Raw genomic sequence first — 17,575 nt, forward strand, 5'->3', positions numbered from 1 at the left:
TCTTCTTTTTTTTGGTTTTTGTTAATTCTCACCTGAGGATGTTTCCCCCCCATTGCTTTGCAGAGAGAATGGAAGGGGGGACAGAGAGAGAGGGGAACATCAACATGAGAGAGACATATCAATTGGTTGCCTCCCACACACACACCCCGACCAGGGATGGGAATCGAACCTGCAACTGAGGTATGTGCCCTTCACCGGGAGTCAAACCCACGAGTCTTCAGTGCACAGGCTGATGCTTTAACCACTGAACCACACCAGCCAGGGCCTAAGTTTTCTTTTTTTGCTTTTTAATTTTAAAGTCTTAACCCATGTTGGCAGAAGAGTAGCAGCCAGGGTGGATGATGGGCGGTGAGTGGGGGGTAGGCTGGCACTTCGCTCTTGCAGGTGAGCTATTATCAGGGCCAGCCCTCCCACCAAGACACCAAGAAAATGGCCCAAAAAGATAAGCCTTAAATTAGGAGTTTCTTTTTCCCTCAAGGCATGCGCTGGCTGCAGCAGCAGAGGAGCTGAGAAGCTGACAGAGCCCTGGTGTCTCATGGTCTGGGGGACAAAAATTGGAGCGTGGGACCCACCAAGTTGGTGGTTCTTTGATAAAACCCCAGGCTTGAGGCAGGACTCTACTAACTGATGAACACATTCAGGAAATCAGATAACAAGGATTTCAGCAGAAACCTGGAAACCGTAAAAAAGCAAGTGGAAGTTCCAGAGCTGAAAAACACAAGGCTGAAGCCAAGATTGGCCGTGGTTAGGATCACAGGCTGAGCCACGGCCCAGGCTCAGGTCCTGGCCCAGCTTTTACCATGTTCAGTGCCAGCCCTTGTTTCTATTCCATTGAGGTGAAATTCACACAACACACAATGAACCATGTTAAAGTGTACAATTCAGTGGCATTTAATGTATTTGCAGTGTTGCGCAAAAACCAGTTCTCCCTCGTTTCAAAATTTTTTCATCACGTCACAAAATGCCTCGTACCCATTAAGTTGTCACTGACTGTCCTCCCCACCCCTCCCCTGGTAGCCTCTAATCTGCTTTCCATCTTTATGGATTTTCCAGTTACGGCTGTATCACATCAAATAAAGCATACAGTATGTATTTTTTGTGACTGGCTTCTTTCACTTAGCATGTTTTCAAGGTTCATCCAAGTTGTAGCATGTGTCAGTATTTCATTCCTTTTGTTTTGTGTGATGTGCCACATTTTGTTTACCCACCCATCGACTGGTGGACATTTGAGTTGTTTCTGCTTTTGGCTAGTATGAATAACGTATAAACATTGGCATACAAGTTTCTGTGTGCTCATATGTTTTCATTTCTCTTGGGTATATACTTAGGTGTGAAATAAGTCCTTGTTTCTTAACTTCTTGCAAAGGCCTATAGAATGGGGCTGATGGTGGCACCTAATACGTAGCACATGAGACAATGCGAAGTGCTTAGCTGGATAAATGATAAATATATATATATATAATTTTTTTTTTTTAAATCCCAAGGATATTTTTTCCATTGCTTTACAGAAGAGTGGAAGGGGGAGGGAGGAACACTGATGGAGAGACACATCAGTTAGTTGCCTCCCACCCGAGCGCCGACTGGGGCCAGGGATTGAGCCTGCAACCGAGATACGTAACATGCCCCTGGCCAGAATCGAACCCAAGGCTCTTCAGTCTAACCACTGTGCAAACCAGCTAGAACGATAAATGAGGACCATAGATCAGAGTTGTGGCCCAAGCAGGTTGTACGTATTTGTTGACATGTCTGTCTGCTCAGCTAGGTCACAGGTGCCTGGAGGCAGGGGCTTCCTGAGGCCTGTCTGCACCCCAACCCCAGTGCCTGGCATCCTGCTGGTGTGGAGCAGACACTCAGTAACTGTTCCTGGAGTGTTTGGAGGTTACCCTTTCTCACAATCCATCAACGGCAGAACGGGGATCTGAACCTGGATCTGAGTCTGGAATCCGTGCCTTGCCGGGCCTTCCCATGGTTTCCTGTGCTTCAGATTGGGGCTTCAGAGCTGGACGTTAATGGGCTGCTTTGGGGCTGCTCGCTTAACCCCTCTGGGCCTCGGCCTCCTCACAGCATGTGTGAGGATTCGGTGTGGCCATAGGCGTGCATGGGCGGTCGTCGTCATGACGATCATTGTTAGCACTGTACTGGAGAAGTTTTACTTTCTGAAAAGCTGTCGGTGCAGTGGGCTCCTTCTAGCCCTAACCAACTTGGGATCTCTGTCCAGGCCGCCAGAAGTGAGAGGAAAAAATTAAACTCTCACACTTGGACAACAGGAACGCTCTGAGACCCCAAGTGTGACCAACCATGTCCTGATTGTTCTCAGGTTACTTCTCTATGAGCTTCTAGAGCCAACTGCTCTCCCAGTTCAGGCTGTAGGGATACTAAGGAAAAAGGCGCTGTTAGCACCATACCCCCCCTCGCCCCTCACACTATTCAAGGCCTGCACAGAACATTTGGAGGGAGGACTGACCTCCAGCTATTTTGGAAAGGCCTAACTTCTATCAGGGGCCGATCCTGGTCCGAGTCGAGAGTGTATTTACTGGCCAAAGTCTGCTCCAAAGTAAACATGTCATCACATTCCTCACAGCCTGTAACCTCTGTGGGGGGAAACTGGGCCCACCGTGGAGCAAACGTGGTGAGGAAACCTTATCTGACTCCGTTTCAGCAGGATCCCACTTAGTTTACTCTGGGGGGGTCGGGGTGGGGCACGGGGGAAGGAAAGAAAGAAACGCACGGTCCTAAACAAGCTGAGTGATGGGACACATTTGGTGCAGCCATTCTCTGCGGCGGTGGGCAGGGGAGACGAGATGTCTAGAAGACAAACGTGTTATGTAGTGAAAGAGCACACGTGTTCATGTGCTGTGCCTTTGAATTTATCCTTAGTGCTTTTTTCTACCTATAGAAGTAGAACAGACTTCTTTTCCCTTCCCTCCCTCTCTCCCTTCCTTCCTGTCTTTTTTTTTTTTTTCTCCTTCTGGTATGATTGACTTACTGTAAACTGCATATATTTAAAGTGTACAATTTGATGTTTTTACACCCCTCCCCCCCACATATTTATGAAAATGTTACTACAATAAAAATGGGGAACATAATCACTCCAAAAGTTTCCACATACTCTTTTGTAACCCCTCCCTCCCTCCCCCCCTACATCCCTAGGCACACCAAGGTCTGCTTTCTCTCACTATAATTAGTTTGCATTTCCTAGAGTAGTATATAAATGGAACCATACAGTATGCATTCTTTTTTGTCTAGCTCCAGTCACTTAGCATAATTATTTTGAGATTTAGCTATGCCGTTGTGTATGTCAGCAGGTCCTCCCTTTTTATTGCTGAGTCCTAACTCGTCCACTGTGTGGCTGTACCAGTTTGTGCATCCGTTCACCTGTTAATGGGCCTTTGGGTCATTACCAGTTTTTGGCAATTACAAATAAAGCTGGTACAGGTACCATGTGCAGCTTTCTTTATAGACACATGCTTTTATTTCCCTTGGGTAATTAGTTAGGAGTGGAATGGTTGGATCATATGGTAGGTATATGTTTAACTTTCTAAAAAACTGCTTTCCATAGTGGCTATACCACTTTATATTCCCACCAACAGTGTATGTTTAAAAAACGTTAAACATTTAAGACAGAAAGAAAGTCCTTAAGGTAGAAAGTAAAAGTTCTTATAATTCTACCTCCTAGTGACTGGACTGTTTAACTGTTTACCATAAACCCTTGCAAAGTTCCTTTGTTTTCTTGTTCACACACAGAACCAGACTGAGAGGGTGAGGTGCCCTGGGCAGGCTAATAATCTGGTATGTCCTCAACTTGATATTGTAAAAACAGTTGTTCAACATTTACTTAGGCAGGATGTGGAGAAATTGATTTTCTGTTAATAAAATATACCATTCTTCTCTCTTTTCAAAATAAAGGATTTAATACATGCACAGAATGAAACCTGACCTCTTAACTTATCTGGAATGGTCCTGGGCTTGTAGTTGTTCAAGCTTTTGGGGGCTGAACTAAAGGGCATATGATTTGGGTGACACACTAACAAAGTGCTAGGTCTTGGCACAGCACACAGCTCTGACCAAGGGCGAAGCTGACAGGGCCGAAGACCCGAGAGAATTGTCACCTAGCTGGACTCGGGCTTGGCGGCGCAGCTGAGAGTTGCCCCTAGTGCTGGGGGAGAGAATGTTCCCATTTCTCCCAGAGGATGCTGTTCGCCTCTGATCACTGGTGACAACAGGTCTGTCCCGTGTGGAACCTGAGCCTACTGGCCCCGTGTTTCCATCTACCCGGTACTGTTTGGGCTCCCCTTCTAGACTGGCACCCTGGTAGGCTGCCTGGCTGGTCTGCTCTGTGCATGTATTAACACATATCAGTGTTATTTGTATTTAAAAAGTACCAATATTTAAAAATACAAATACAAAAGTATTTGCATACAAATTTGATCCTACAAATTCATGTTGGTCTGTAACTTGCTTTTCTCTTTCCCTCCTTAGCAGTAAATCCCGAGATATTTCCACATTGGTCCATGTAGATCCATTACGTTCTTTTTAAAGATGTGCTGTCATGCAGAATTTACCACTTGAAGGTAAGTCACCTGGGGATCTTGTTAAGCCACAGCTTCTGATTCAGCAGGTCTGGGCTGATGCCTGAGGTTCTGCACACTCCCAGGTGCTGCTCCAGCTGCTGGTGGGACCATGCCTATGTGATAGACAGACAGACATGAGCAGAGCAAGGACAACGGGCCAGGTAGCCCCCCAGGTGCCTAGCAATTGTAGGGTGGGACCTCGCCCCCAGGGTGACTTTTCCTCCCCTAGCATATACTGGTCATGGACCTCCTGACCTTTCCTCCCTAGAGATAATATCTAGGCCTCAGTTGTATTTCAGCTCCAGGCCCAGAAAAGCAACAAAACCAGATAAGCAGCACCAAGGCTGACCTCAGGACTAGACCCCCTGCCCTGGTGCCGACCAATCAACCAGTGGAGACCTAGACCCTGAGAAGACACACCTGTAAAGCTGTTGAATATTCTATTGAGATCTTTCTCTGGGACCTCCCCTAAAATTTCCACCCTTAAAACCCTTAGAACAGAGGACTCAGAGCTCTCTCTGAACCCTTCCCTTCCCCCTTCCCCCACCCCAGGTGCTTTACCAGTACCTTCCTCACTCCCAGGCTCCAAGGGCCCTTCCTTTACCTCTGTGATTTTATAAATAAATGTTCTCTTATGGCTGGAGTCTTGGCTCTGAATTCTTTCCTAGCCAGAACTCAAGCACCGAGGTTGCTGAACCCAGGTCCAGCCTGACCCCATGGGTCTAACCCCCAGTGCCATTCCACTGCCTACAACACTGAGAGGAGCAAGGCTAAAGTGCACTGAGGGACCAACCAGCGAGGGGCATTTGCACTGTTAGAAACAGCGCTGCAATAAACAGCCTTGAAAATCCAAAGGAGCACTAGAGGACAGGTTTTCGAGTCAGAAGACATACATTGAACTCTGACCCTGCCACTGGTGACCGTGAGCAGGTCACTTAACCTTTCTGAGCTGCCAGTGAGGGGTCACAAATGCCTCCCCTCTTCTAGATCCTAGGGATAAAGACAAACAGTCCCTGTCCTTGAGCCTCTGAGAATAATAATAGTAATCCTGGCTTGGCAAGCACAGCAGGCAGGGGGAGTAGGTGCGATAAGGGCTTTGTCAGCTGTACAGCCGTCCACAAAGGGCTAGTTCTGTTCCAGTTGGAAGGCAGACTGGGTTTGCAGGTGAGCAGTGGCTAGACAGGGTTTTCTTTAGCAGAAAAGTACTCTGTGGCATTTGTCTGCACTTTAAAAAAACAAACCAGACCCACACATAAATCTTCCAAAGAAGCCAAAGCCAGACTGGGTGGAGGAAGAGGGCCCAGTCACTCGCAAATGTATGTGTGTGTGTGTGTGTGTGTGTGTGTGTGTGTGTGTGTGTGTGTGTGTGTGATTCCAGCAACACTGGGGGAGGGTGTGGGGCATGCTCTGGCTGTGAGTCCCACCTTGGGCTGGGAAGGCCCACAGGGAGGGAGTCAAGGCCCTTAGCAGGCTTGTCTCCCCGCCCCTGCTGAGTGAACAGCACACATGTGGGTGAATGGTGGCCACCGCCTTCATTCCTTCACCATCGACAGGCAAATTGTGTTTCTGGCAGTCAGGCCCATGGGCTCTGAGGGACTGAAGAGCTTAGAGACTCAGAACTGGCCTCTGGAATTGGCTAGACCAGGGTTTGAATCCAGACTCTGACATCTAATACCAAAGGGACTCTGAGCAAGTGACTTGATTTTTTTTTGTTTTTTTTGCAGCCTCAGTTTCCCTCCTTGTAAAATGGGGATGATAATAACTGCACCAAGTTCACAGTGTTCTTGAGAAGATTTAAAAAGATAACTCAGGGACGTGTGATGCTTCGCTCAGTGCCTGCCACTGGGAAGTGGCCATTGACTACAGCTGAAAGTCTGGGCCTTCAAAATGCCATTGCCTTTGGGGAAGGCCTGCTGGCCCGGCCTGCTTCTTGCCAGAAGGGGCTTTCTCCCAGGACCCCACCTGCATGGTCCAGGGACTTTTGCAGCAGGGTTGGGGTAAAGCGTTAGCCCTCCAGCCTCTCCGGGAGCTCCTGAGGGAACCAGCCCCTCTTCCCCTAGGGGGTGGAAGAGCAAGTATTTTCATTTGTATTTTGCTTCTCTTTCTGGCAGGGTGTGGACCTTGGTGTAAAATTATGACTGGGAAGGCCCTGCCCTGGGAGAAGATGCAACTGGGGGGACCTGCTCCCACTTTGCCAGTCCTGGTTCTCCATCGCTGTTCCCGGTGGAGAGAGGGCTCCTGAACCCTGAACTTTCAGTCTTTGCTCTTTGATGTAGGCTTGAGACAGGCTGGTAAGGCAGGACAAGCAGAATGGGGAACAGAGACAGACAGTTAAACAAGCATTTTGCAGTCATCTAGTAAATCTAGATGCCAAACAGTTTGCTGCCACCTAGTAAATCCTATCTTCCCTAAACCGGGGACACTTAACAGTAACTGGTTTGCTGGGCTCCTCCCCAACCTGAGGGTAAATAGCTTGAATCACCCTACTCAGGGAGCTAGACAACAGAAATCCAATTCGTGCCATTTGTGCCAACCATACGAAGGACAGATGAAGGGAATAAATCTCATTTTGGCACATCTGGGGAAAAGGGATGAATATTCTATTGAGATCCTCTCCTAAACTCCCAGCCTTGAAATACCCTCAGAACAAAGGTCCCAGTGCATGCTCTCCCTTCCAGGAGTGCCTTTCCTTCCCCCCCTTCTTCCCCCCACAGAAGTGCACCTCCTAAACTCTAAGGAGCCCCATGAGACTTGCAACCAGCGAGCAATGGGCAGCGGTAGCTCATCCTGGGCTAATCCCCTGACCCTGTCCCCAAGGCCCCCTTTTCTCTGACTTCTTAGAGAGCCAAAGCAGCCCAGCCTAGGCCCATTTCCCCACCAAGTCTCTCTCCTGTTGCTTCTTCTGTCCAAGGTCGTTCCTTGTTTCACTGTCCCCAGCTTTAGTAAACATCCTCTAAAAATCACCTGGACACTCGTGTTTTCAAATCTTTCCTGCATGAAGTCAAGAACCCACACACCACTGGCTGTACCTAGGCCGTCACTCAGGGTCAGGTCCCGTCCAGCAACAGGCTCATAGCATGATCTTAAGATCATGATATTATCAGAATAGTAATGATAATAGCAGCAGTATCATCTCTCAGCAGATACTTATATATTAAGTGCTAGACTCATAGTTTCTCATTTATCAGAAACTCCTGGGAGGTATATTGTTACAGGTAAGGAAACAAAGTCAGAGGCAGCCCCAGGTCCCAGCTTTTCATCGTGACTATTGCCTTTCTTGGCCCTTCCTTAGCATCCAGTCTCTGTCACTCTGACCTTAGGAATATGACTACTCCTCTCAGCCTCAGTTTCCTACCTATTAAATGAGGGTAGTAACCACACCTCCTGTGGTTGTCATGGTGATCAAATGTTAGTACTCTGCACATGCTACTATAGTAGTGGACCCCAGGATTCCGAGAAATCATAGAATGCAGGTTCACCGGGGCCCCCCACAGAACTGGGTTTCCTAAAGTGTGGAGGGGGATTTCACATATAAGGGAGGGGTTCCCAAGGTCAGGACCCTGGTGAGCGCAATATGGGTCTCCAACTTATTAACCTGTTTATTTCAATATCAAGCTTACCTCTGTCCTGTCCAATTTGAGAGCCCCAGTTGCCAAAGGCAACTATTGATCACTTGGCAATGTGCAGAATCTGAATTGAGATCTATATAAAATATTGATTGTACATTGAAATTATAACTTTTTGGATATATTGGGTAAGGTTGTGGTAGACAGACAGACATGAGCAGAGCAAGGACAATGGGCCTGGTACAGGTGGTCATCAGGGCAGAAAGCCCTGGGTGCCTAGCAACCGGCAAAACAGAAAACAAGGACCTCACCCCCAGGATCACCTTTCTTCCCTTAGCATGTGTGGTATAGACCCCTGACCTTTCATATTGCTGGTCATTCGGTTCAGACCCTCCCCTGACCTTTCCTCCCCCGCATGTCGCTAGTCACGCAGTAAACCCCCTTGGAGGAACAAGGGGCCAGAGAGTGGCCTCATGTGATTCCCAGGCAGGCCCTTGCACGACCACTCCCTTGAGCATTAATCTCTAGGGATAACATCAAGGCCTCAGTTGTGTTTCAGCTCCAGGCCCAGAAAAGCAGCAAAACCAGACAAGCGATGCCATAACTGACATCAGGACCAGCTGCATTGACTAACGACCAATCAGTAGAGACCTTGACGCTGAAAGAACACACCTGGAAAGCTGATGAATATTCTGTTGGGATCCTTCTCTGAGACCTGGAGATAAAGAGCCTCAAGCCTAGGACCCAGCTCAGCTCTCTCCCAGGAGCATGCCCATATCTCTCCCCTACCCCTCTTCCTCCTCCTACCTTCTTCTATCCCCCAGGCACTTTACCTTGCCCTTCTTTTGCCTCTGTAAGTTGTTTCCTGACCTCATTTCTTCTGTGGCTCACTTATTCTACCTCTGTGACTTTCTTTTCTTTTTTTAAATCCTCACCTGATATTTTTTTCCATTGCTTTTTGGAAGGGGGAGAGAGAAAGAGAGAGAGAAACACTGATCTGAGAGAGAGACACATTGATTGGTTGCCTCCCTGCACATGCCCCAACTGAGGCTGGGGATTGAGCCTGCAACCCAGGTACACGCCCTTGGCCAGAATCAAACCCGGGACCCTTTAGTTGTGGTCTGTTAATTTTGTTCAGTTTCCAGCTATATTTATTGAGTGCTTATTGTGTGCCAGGCACTATGCTAAGAGTTTTGCTTTCATTATCTAATAACCCTAGGAGTGAGGTTATCTCAATTATCTCTACTACCTAGATGAGAGCTGAGGCTTGGCTGAGGCTTGCAGAGGTTATTTGTTCAAGGTCACAAAGCCAGAACAACCAGGATTCATACCCAGAGACTATGCTCTTCACTTCTTTTTTTTCTTTTTTTTTTTAAATTTGTTTTTATTGATTTCAGAGAGGAAGGAAGAGGGAGAGATAGAAACACATCAACGATGAGAGTCATTGATGGGCTGCCTCCTGCACACCCCCTACTGGGGATCCAGCCCACAACCCGGGCATGTGCCCTGACCAGGAATCGAACCGTGTCCTCCTGTTTCACAGGTCGATGCTCAAGCACTGAGCCACGCCGGTGGGCTGTGCTCTTCATTTCTTTACATGTTTCCACTCTGGATGGCTCTACCAAGAAATCAGAGATGCCTAGGACAAAATTTGGAAAACAAGGATTAGGTATTTATTAAATAAAGGCCTTGACATGCAAAACTGTGCAATATGTTGGCTAAAATGCTCCCTGCAGAAATGCGGACCTGAATAGTTCAGTCCTCAGCTTCGCCTGATTGAATGGAGAGAATCACCGGACTCATCCTAAGACAGGATGTCTCAGCTCAAAGTGAAGTGGACTGGGTATTTACTGCAGAACTTATTCAGTTATTTGTGTTGAGACCTGATGAAAGCAGAAATATTTTATAAGGGGAACATTAGCACACTAGCAGCTGACTATTGAGTGGAGTTGATCGCATTAGCTCCAGTCTCACCTGTGAGGGAGAAGGTCCCTTTGGCAGTGAAACACTGCCCCATAAGTGTGGATGGATGAGTTTGGGTGGACAAAAGTATGAGATGCCAGGAGCCTTGGGTATAGGGGAGGTGAAAGTTACAACACTGCCGCTAGTGAATCTGCAGCTCAGATTGTAAAGATAAATGGCTGGGGCACTTAGGCGTAGTGTAGACTTTGGAGTTACAACCAAGTTCAAATCCAGCTTTGTCTAGTCTTCACCAGTTGATCTCCAACAAACCTCTTCACTTAATCACGAAGAAGGAAACTGAGCCTTCAAGTAGTTATTGTGTTCCTACAATGGGCCAGGGCTAGGGCTAGGTAATACTCTCTCCGCCCTGCTGTTCTGAACATTTCCAGTGAGTGAGGCAATTTGTCCGAACAAAGCACTTCAGCATTGTATGCAAATGGACTGTTAAAGAATGGCACAACCACAAATCTGCTGGCTTTTCCTTGGAAATTGCTGGGCTGGAAGCCCTTAGCCTGCCCAACCTCTCTTCCTCCAGAAAGCCTGCCTGCCCTGACTCCCCTTCCCCAACCCTGGGTTAGGTATCCCTTCTTAAGCAGGGGGCACCCTGTGCTTCTCTTACAGACCTGGATTCCAGTCCTGCTTGTGCCCTGAGCTAATCACTTTACCTCAGTTAACTCTAGTCAAATGGGGCCAATAGCAAAGAAACTGCTTAGCACAGCTCTTGCTTGGCCCAGGGGCAGAGCAGGTACTGAAGAAATGCTAGCTGCTACTCTTATAATTACTCAGCTTCTGACAGCAGCACTCTGGCCTGGGTCTCCGCTGTATCCCAGCACCTAGCCCAGAGCTTGGATGAGTACAGAGCAGCCGCTCAATACATGGTGTTGGTAGGCCAAATAACGGTCTCCAAAGATGTTCACCTCCTATTTTCCAGAACCTATAAATATTACCTTACATGGCAAAGGGGAATTAAGGTTGCAGATGGGATTAAGACCGTTAGTCACTGATTTTAAAATATTCTGCATGAACCAAGTGGGCCCAATGTAATCACAAGGGTCTGACCTTTAGAGAGTTAGAGGACGATGTACTATGGAGAACCAGAGAGATGACAGCATGAGAGACTCGGCCTGACCTTGCTGGCTGTGAAGAATGGAGGAAGAGGTCACAGCCAAGGAATGCAGGAAGCTTCTAGAAGTTGGGAAAGGCAAGGAAATGGATTCTTCCCTAGAGCCTCCAGAAAGGAATGCATCCTGCCAATACCTTGATTCTAGCTCAGCGAGACCTGGGAGGGACATCTAAGCTACACAGCTGCAGGATAATACATGTGTGATTTCTTTAAGAGAGTCTTGGTAATTTGTTACAGAAGCATTAGGAAACACATAGTACGTGGTAAATTACGGTTCCTTTCTGTTACTGCTACTAAGCTGTTGGCAGCCGTTGATTCGGACTTTTCTCTCCCATTAGTCTATGAACTCCTGAAGGTGAAGGAATGTTTGTCTTATTTACCATTGGTTCACAGGCGCTAAGAGGGCCTGGCACACAGCAGGCACTCAATAAATGCTATAAATAATAACATCTTTTATAATTTATGAGTGTAATTGATATGAATAGTAAATGTCTGTTTCCTTCAAGGCCTTCTACAGGCCCAGCACACAGCAGGAGCTCAATAAAAAAACCTGTCGGCGCAGCCCCCTCTCCCGTGACCCACCACTCCGGGCCCGCCCATCCTCTCCAGCTCCCTGCTTCTGCACGTCCCCTCACTCTGGGACCCTGCGACCTCCTTAAGCACCCGAGGCCTCCCTCCCAGCTCCCTTTCCCGGGCGGTGAGCTCAGAGCGCTGGGTTCCAGGGCTCCTCGGAGGCCGCGGGGCGCAGTGCCCGCCTTGGGCGGCAGGGGGCGACCGTGTCCCGGGAACTCCCTCCCGAGGGTTGGGACGGGGCGGGGCCTCGGGCGGGTCGGCTCAGTGCGCAGGCGCGGGGCCAGACGCCTCGCACGGCCGAGGACAGGCCCCCGCAGAGCCACCCCGACCGCGGCCACGGCAGCAGCGGGTTCGAGTCCCACTCCCCCTCCGCTTTGGTTCTCGCTGCCTCGTCTCTTGGGCCTTCCGACGCTAGTCTCCGGCAGCTCGCTGCGCCTCGCGCTCTCCCCGCCGCCAGGATGCCGGTAACCGAGAAGGACCTGGCGGAGGACGCGCCGTGGAAGAAGATTCAGCAGAACACGTTCACGCGCTGGTGCAACGAGCACCTCAAATGCGTGAATAAACGCATCGGGAACCTGCAGACCGACCTGAGCGACGGGCTGCGGCTCATCGCGCTGCTCGAGGTGCTCAGCCAGAAGCGCATGTACCGCAAGTACCACCAGCGGCCCACCTTCCGCCAGATGCAGCTGGAGAACGTGTCGGTGGCGCTCGAGTTCCTGGACCGCGAGAGCATCAAGCTCGTGTCCATCGGTGAGTGCGCCACCCCGCCCGCGCGAGCGCCGCTGCGGAAGGCTGGGGCTCCCGGCCGCGCGCCCCCACGCAGCCCACCAGTGGCGGGCGGGGGGTGTTGTGCTGCGTCCCGGGGTGCCGTCCCCGGGGTTGTGGGGGCACAGGGGACCTAGGCCCCCACCCTAGTGCCGCCCCCTGGGCTGCGAGCTGGTGCGGCAGCCCTCGGAGTGCTCCCCGCGGTGCGTTCGGGCGGCACGTCCCTGGAGAGCTGTGGGTGGAGGACCTGGGTTGGGGCCGCTCGGGGAGCGGTGGGGCTGTGGCGTGTCTCCGCACCTGGGGAGCCCCTGCCGGGGCTGGGGACCGGAAACCTCCGGGCCGCTGTCCCCGGGGGCGAGCCCCAGGCCGCCGCTCCCGCGCGCCCCGCTGCGCCCAGGCCGGTGCGCTCGGCCGCGGCGAATGGGCGTTGGCTCGGAGGCCGGGGAAGGAGACCCGGGGAGGGACCGTTCCCTGCGCCTGGGGCCTCCCCGCCCAGGAGGAGACTGGGACCAGGTACCTCCCTCGCCGCCTTCGGAATGGGTGTGGGCCGGGGGTGGGCAGGGGAGCCTCTGGGGGTGTGTCACCCCGCCTCTCCACTCCCGGCGCTCCACTCCCAGCTGGCCCAGGCCGGGCGCCGCAGGGGGAGCCCGCCCTCGACGCTGAAGCTGAAGTTTAGAGCCGGTGGTGGCTGTGGGACCTGCCGCCGTGCAGGGACCCCAAACTAGCGAGCGCTGTGTGCCGACAGCCTTCCAGTTGTCTCGGCCCTTACGCATCCCGCAAGCTGGAGCGTCCTTAGACCCATTTTGCGCACCAGGGGGTCCGGAGGAATAAATCACTTGCCCAAGCCAGGGCCGTGTGAGGGGCCAGCTGAGAACTGAAGGAAGTGGGTGACAATGAAAGGAGACGTTGCTTTCCTACCCCACCGCCCTGCCCACTCCGGGGTCTTCCTGAGCGGGAGGAGGGAGTTGGTGTTGGGCTCCTCACGGCCTGAGTTGGGGAGGAAGCCTGAGGGTGAGGTCCCCACTAGGCCCTGGGCTAGTGGAGGGCTTCCAGGAGGGTCACAGGCTGCGAGGGGGTGCGCGGTCACACAGCATGTGGTATAGGGAACGTAGGTGTGCACAGAGGGAGTGTGTGTGTACGGAGAAAGTGTGTGCACCTACATTGTGTGTGTGTGTTCTGCCAGGCGAGTGTCTTGCCGGAGGTGCTGGCCCAGGCCCAGACCTGTTTCTGGGTCTCTTCTGAGGATACCAGGCCTTATTGTGACCCCCATGACAGAAAGAAACGGTACTGGGTGTGGCTGCTGGGACTTTCTCCAGCAAAGGGGTTCCCTCTAGGATGAGTCTCCTCCCTCCTTTCCCTTTCCCTCCCCCACACCTGTCCTGGCAGGTAGGGCTGCTTCCTGGGCCCAGTCAGCCTCCCCAGGAAGGGTGGCTCTCCACAGAGGAAAGCTGTGTGTCATGCTCTGTTTTCCTTTCGGGGCCCATGGTCTATAACTAGGGGAGAGAACCCCAGTATTCGTTTGGAATTCTTTCCTTCTCAGAAACCAGCTTCCCCTCCCAGAAATCGCAAGGCCTGGCTGGGCTCAACTTGGATCCCTTCTTCTTTGTTTTAAAAATGTGTATTTATTTAATTAACTGAACAAAGAAACTTAAAGTAAACCAGGAGTATCCAAACATGACATGAAATCTCTTTAAAAAAACAAAACAAATGAAAAAACCCAAACCACAGCCCCAGAAAATCCTGGACTGCCTAATTTACCAACTGTTCACAGAGGTTGCAGCTGCTTCCAGCCTGGCTTCCCATCAGAGCCCCGAACTTGGGGTCTCAGCCTAGACCTTGTCTGGTCCCTCACGACTCTACCCTCACGATTTTCATTCCTGAACCCACTCAGGCCATAGTGTCTTCCATTGTCCCTACATTCCAGGGTTAACCTCTCCTTCCCTGGTTGTGGGCCTATGGGCTGTTGGCAGCTTCTTGTTTCCACCACAAGTTACGTCCGTTTTATTTTATTTTCTCCTTTTAAATTATTTCTTGGATCATAATCCCCAAAGTAGCATTCCTGGGTCAGAGGGTGCAACCACATTTATGATTCCTGTCAGTGGCTGCCTAGTTGCTCTCCCAGAAAGATCTAGAAGCAAACAGGTTTTCCAGCCTCTGGAGACCAAAGGAGTGTCAAGTGCCTGGGCTCCAGAGGGGGTAATGCCTGAGGCCTCTATCCTTTGCTCCTGGGCCTGTTCTGTGTAATAGCCCTTCAGAAAAAGTCACATCCAGCTCAAGTACTTACTGCTTAGGCTGTGTTGCTGTTGTGCTGACATTGATTGACACTGGCTCCAATTTGGGGGGGAGGGGGGCATGTTAAGTGTGTTCCGTTGATCACCCCATTGATTGCTACCTTGAATTCTCAAGTGGTTTCCTTGTCTACATAATGACCTGCTTCAGCAAGTCAGCAGAGGCTTAAGGGTTGCCCCAGTCCTGACCAAGTGCTTAGGAGATGGTTGCTGTTCTAGCGGTCATTTATGTTAGTAGTAGTATCTTTATTTAAAGATGAGGAAACAAGTGAAGTAGCTTGTGGAGGTCACCTGCTAAGTAAATAGTGACTGGAGCCCAGGTCTGCCCAGTTGTTGAATTGAGCTTTCACTTCACTGCCCTGACTTCCAGTGTCAGAAATGAGTCAAATACAGTCCCTGTCCCCTGACCAGAGAGCCCCTGCAACACTGATTTTAAGTCTGGGATGCTGGTGGGGTAGCCTCTGGCCTTGAGCAAAGTAGGGATCTCAAAGTCTTAGGTGAGTGACAAGATTAGTCCCTGAACTGTGATGAGGGATCCATGAGATCAGTGTCGAGTCCGCAGGTGAGCAGAATCACTTTGCGTCTTCCATCTTGTGTCCAGGTGAATTTGTTTAGGGAATGGCTGCCCTGTTTTCACTGTTTTTGGGGGGAGTGGGAGTGAGGGGATGGGAGCTTCTCTGCTACCCAGTGGATGGCGTTTTATTCCATAATCTGGGAAGCTGTCTTTGAATGAATACAGGGATTCATATGCTTTGGGTAACTCTCAGCACTATACATTGTGGTAATCAGAGTTGTGTCCAGGCACCCAGCTCTGAGATGAGGGAAAGTCAGAAGCTGCCAGAGGACTGAGATTTTCTGCTTAGAATTCGCTGCAGGATAGCCCTGGCTGTTGATCCACATTTGTGATTCCTGGTAAGGTGGGCCCATCCTAGGCTCCATCCAAAAGTTAAAGATTTTCTTCAGTTTCTTGTTATGTCCTGGGCAGTTCATAGTGAGGCCTCAGCACATTTAATTGTAGTCGTCTGCCAGAGCTGGCAGTTTTATTTACTTGTTTTTTCCAGAAACCTTCCTGACATTGGGCAGCCCAGCCAACTTGGAGAAAAAAGGGGTCTGCAGCCCAGGAGTGACAATTAAGGCTGCCTAGAAGTTTGGGTGGTGTGTTTTGGTTTGATCCTTCAGAAAAAAAGGAATTTTTTTTCCTTTTTGGAGGATTCAGTCTGACCCTGATGTTTACTTAAAGTGCATGTGCCAGGCCAGCACCCCAGAGCAGGCGGGGTGTGTGTTCCCAAGACCTTGGGTCACTGGGCAGTGTTTCCAGGGTGGTGGGGTCACCGTGCCACTTAGCCCATTTCCTTTCCTTTTGTCCCACTCCCACCAAAATAACGTACAACTGTTCCTAAATTCTCTTTTCTGAACTACCTAGCAAATGCCACTGTGTCTTTTAGGTAATATGGTTCAGACCCAGAGTGTGCTTGAAAAGTAAGTAAAAAGTAGCACAATAACATGCTTTGTCAGAATTAACAAGTTTGGGGGCATTTGCCACAGAGTAACACAGTAGTGTTCCCGGTAGCTCTTGTTAAGAGCGATGATCCTTTATTCAAATCCCACTTGCTACTAAATAGCTATTAAGACACTTATGTGCCTTGGTTTTCTTTTCACTAAAATGGGCACAGTACCTATTTCTGATAAAAAATAAACACATTAACATTGAAAAAAGTGCTCCAAACATTTTGTGGCACATGGTAAGTGCTGTTTGAGTGTTTGTTAAATAAATCAGGTGCTGTCCAAGAATACTCTCAAAAGTCACACTGGAGGGTGTTCACACTGAAAGGGCATTTAAAATCTGTGCTGCACCGGGGAGACTAGCTTGGTTGGCTAGTGCTAATTCTGTTTGCTCTCACGAGGTTATAGACTGCCCAGAGGGTGCCCCCTCCTTGGAAGGGGATGATCCCTTGCTATGTTATGGCTGCTTCTGGGCCCATTCACACCAGCTTTGTTTCTCAGAGCTGGATGGGAGCTCCGGGTGGCTGGTCATTCCAACCTCCCACCCCGCTCAGGAATCTCTGGGCCAAATCACTTCCAGATGGCAGTTGGGCCTCTGCGGAGCTCCTTCAGCGCCGGTGGAGCCAGCGTGCCAGTCAGCAGCCGCCTTCATTCTTGGAGAGTCTGTGCTGAAGGAGGGCTTTGATTTGGAGCCAAATTATGTCTCGCAGCACTCCCCCCTCCCTGCCCAGGGTCCTGGTTCTGTGCTGTGAGGTGAGTGTCACTCCTTAGTCAAGGATGGCTCCTTGCTCTTTGGGCAGCGGACGCTCAGGCTCTGAACCTTTGGGCCCTGGCTGCAGTGGCTTCGTGGTCAGAGGTACCACACCATCCTGCTTTCTCTACAAATGGCCTTGAGGTCAGCACATATTAGGCTATACTAGACACAGCTGAATTCAGGGTATGGGCCTGAAGCTGGACTGCCAGGATTCTAATCCCTTCTCTGCCCCCTAATAGCTGTGCAACTCTGGTCCACTGCCTTAACCTTTCTGAGCCTGTTTCCCCGCCTGTAAGATGGAGGAGCGTAATAGTTTGTATCTTAGAGCTGGTGAGAGCATTATATCTGGTTAGGTTAAGTTACAGCATGATGCTGGCATTATCAGTAATATTATTGTGCTTTTAAACCCAAGTCCGGGACTTTGTCTTATCTTCCATCTATTCTCTGGCCAGTCCTACCACCACGCTGTC

General features: G+C 50.2%; 1 protein-coding gene across 1 annotated transcript in view; it reads left to right on the forward strand.

Annotated features, from left to right (window-relative positions):
• The first annotated feature begins 12,109 nt into the window (after positions 1-12,109).
• Positions 12,110-17,575, forward strand: part of FLNB (filamin B) — a 128,356-nt gene continuing 122,890 nt past the window's right edge. Inside the window, exon 1 of the mRNA XM_016205520.2 lies at positions 12,110-12,545. Coding sequence (XP_016061006.1) covers positions 12,254-12,545 — 292 coding nt within the window. The 5' untranslated portion in view covers positions 12,110-12,253. The remainder of the gene's footprint in view (positions 12,546-17,575) is intronic.

This window comes from Miniopterus natalensis, chromosome 15 (genome assembly GCF_054644295.1).
Source record: "Miniopterus natalensis isolate mMinNat1 chromosome 15, mMinNat1.hap1, whole genome shotgun sequence".
In the NCBI taxonomy this organism is placed as follows: Eukaryota; Metazoa; Chordata; class Mammalia; order Chiroptera; family Miniopteridae; genus Miniopterus; species Miniopterus natalensis.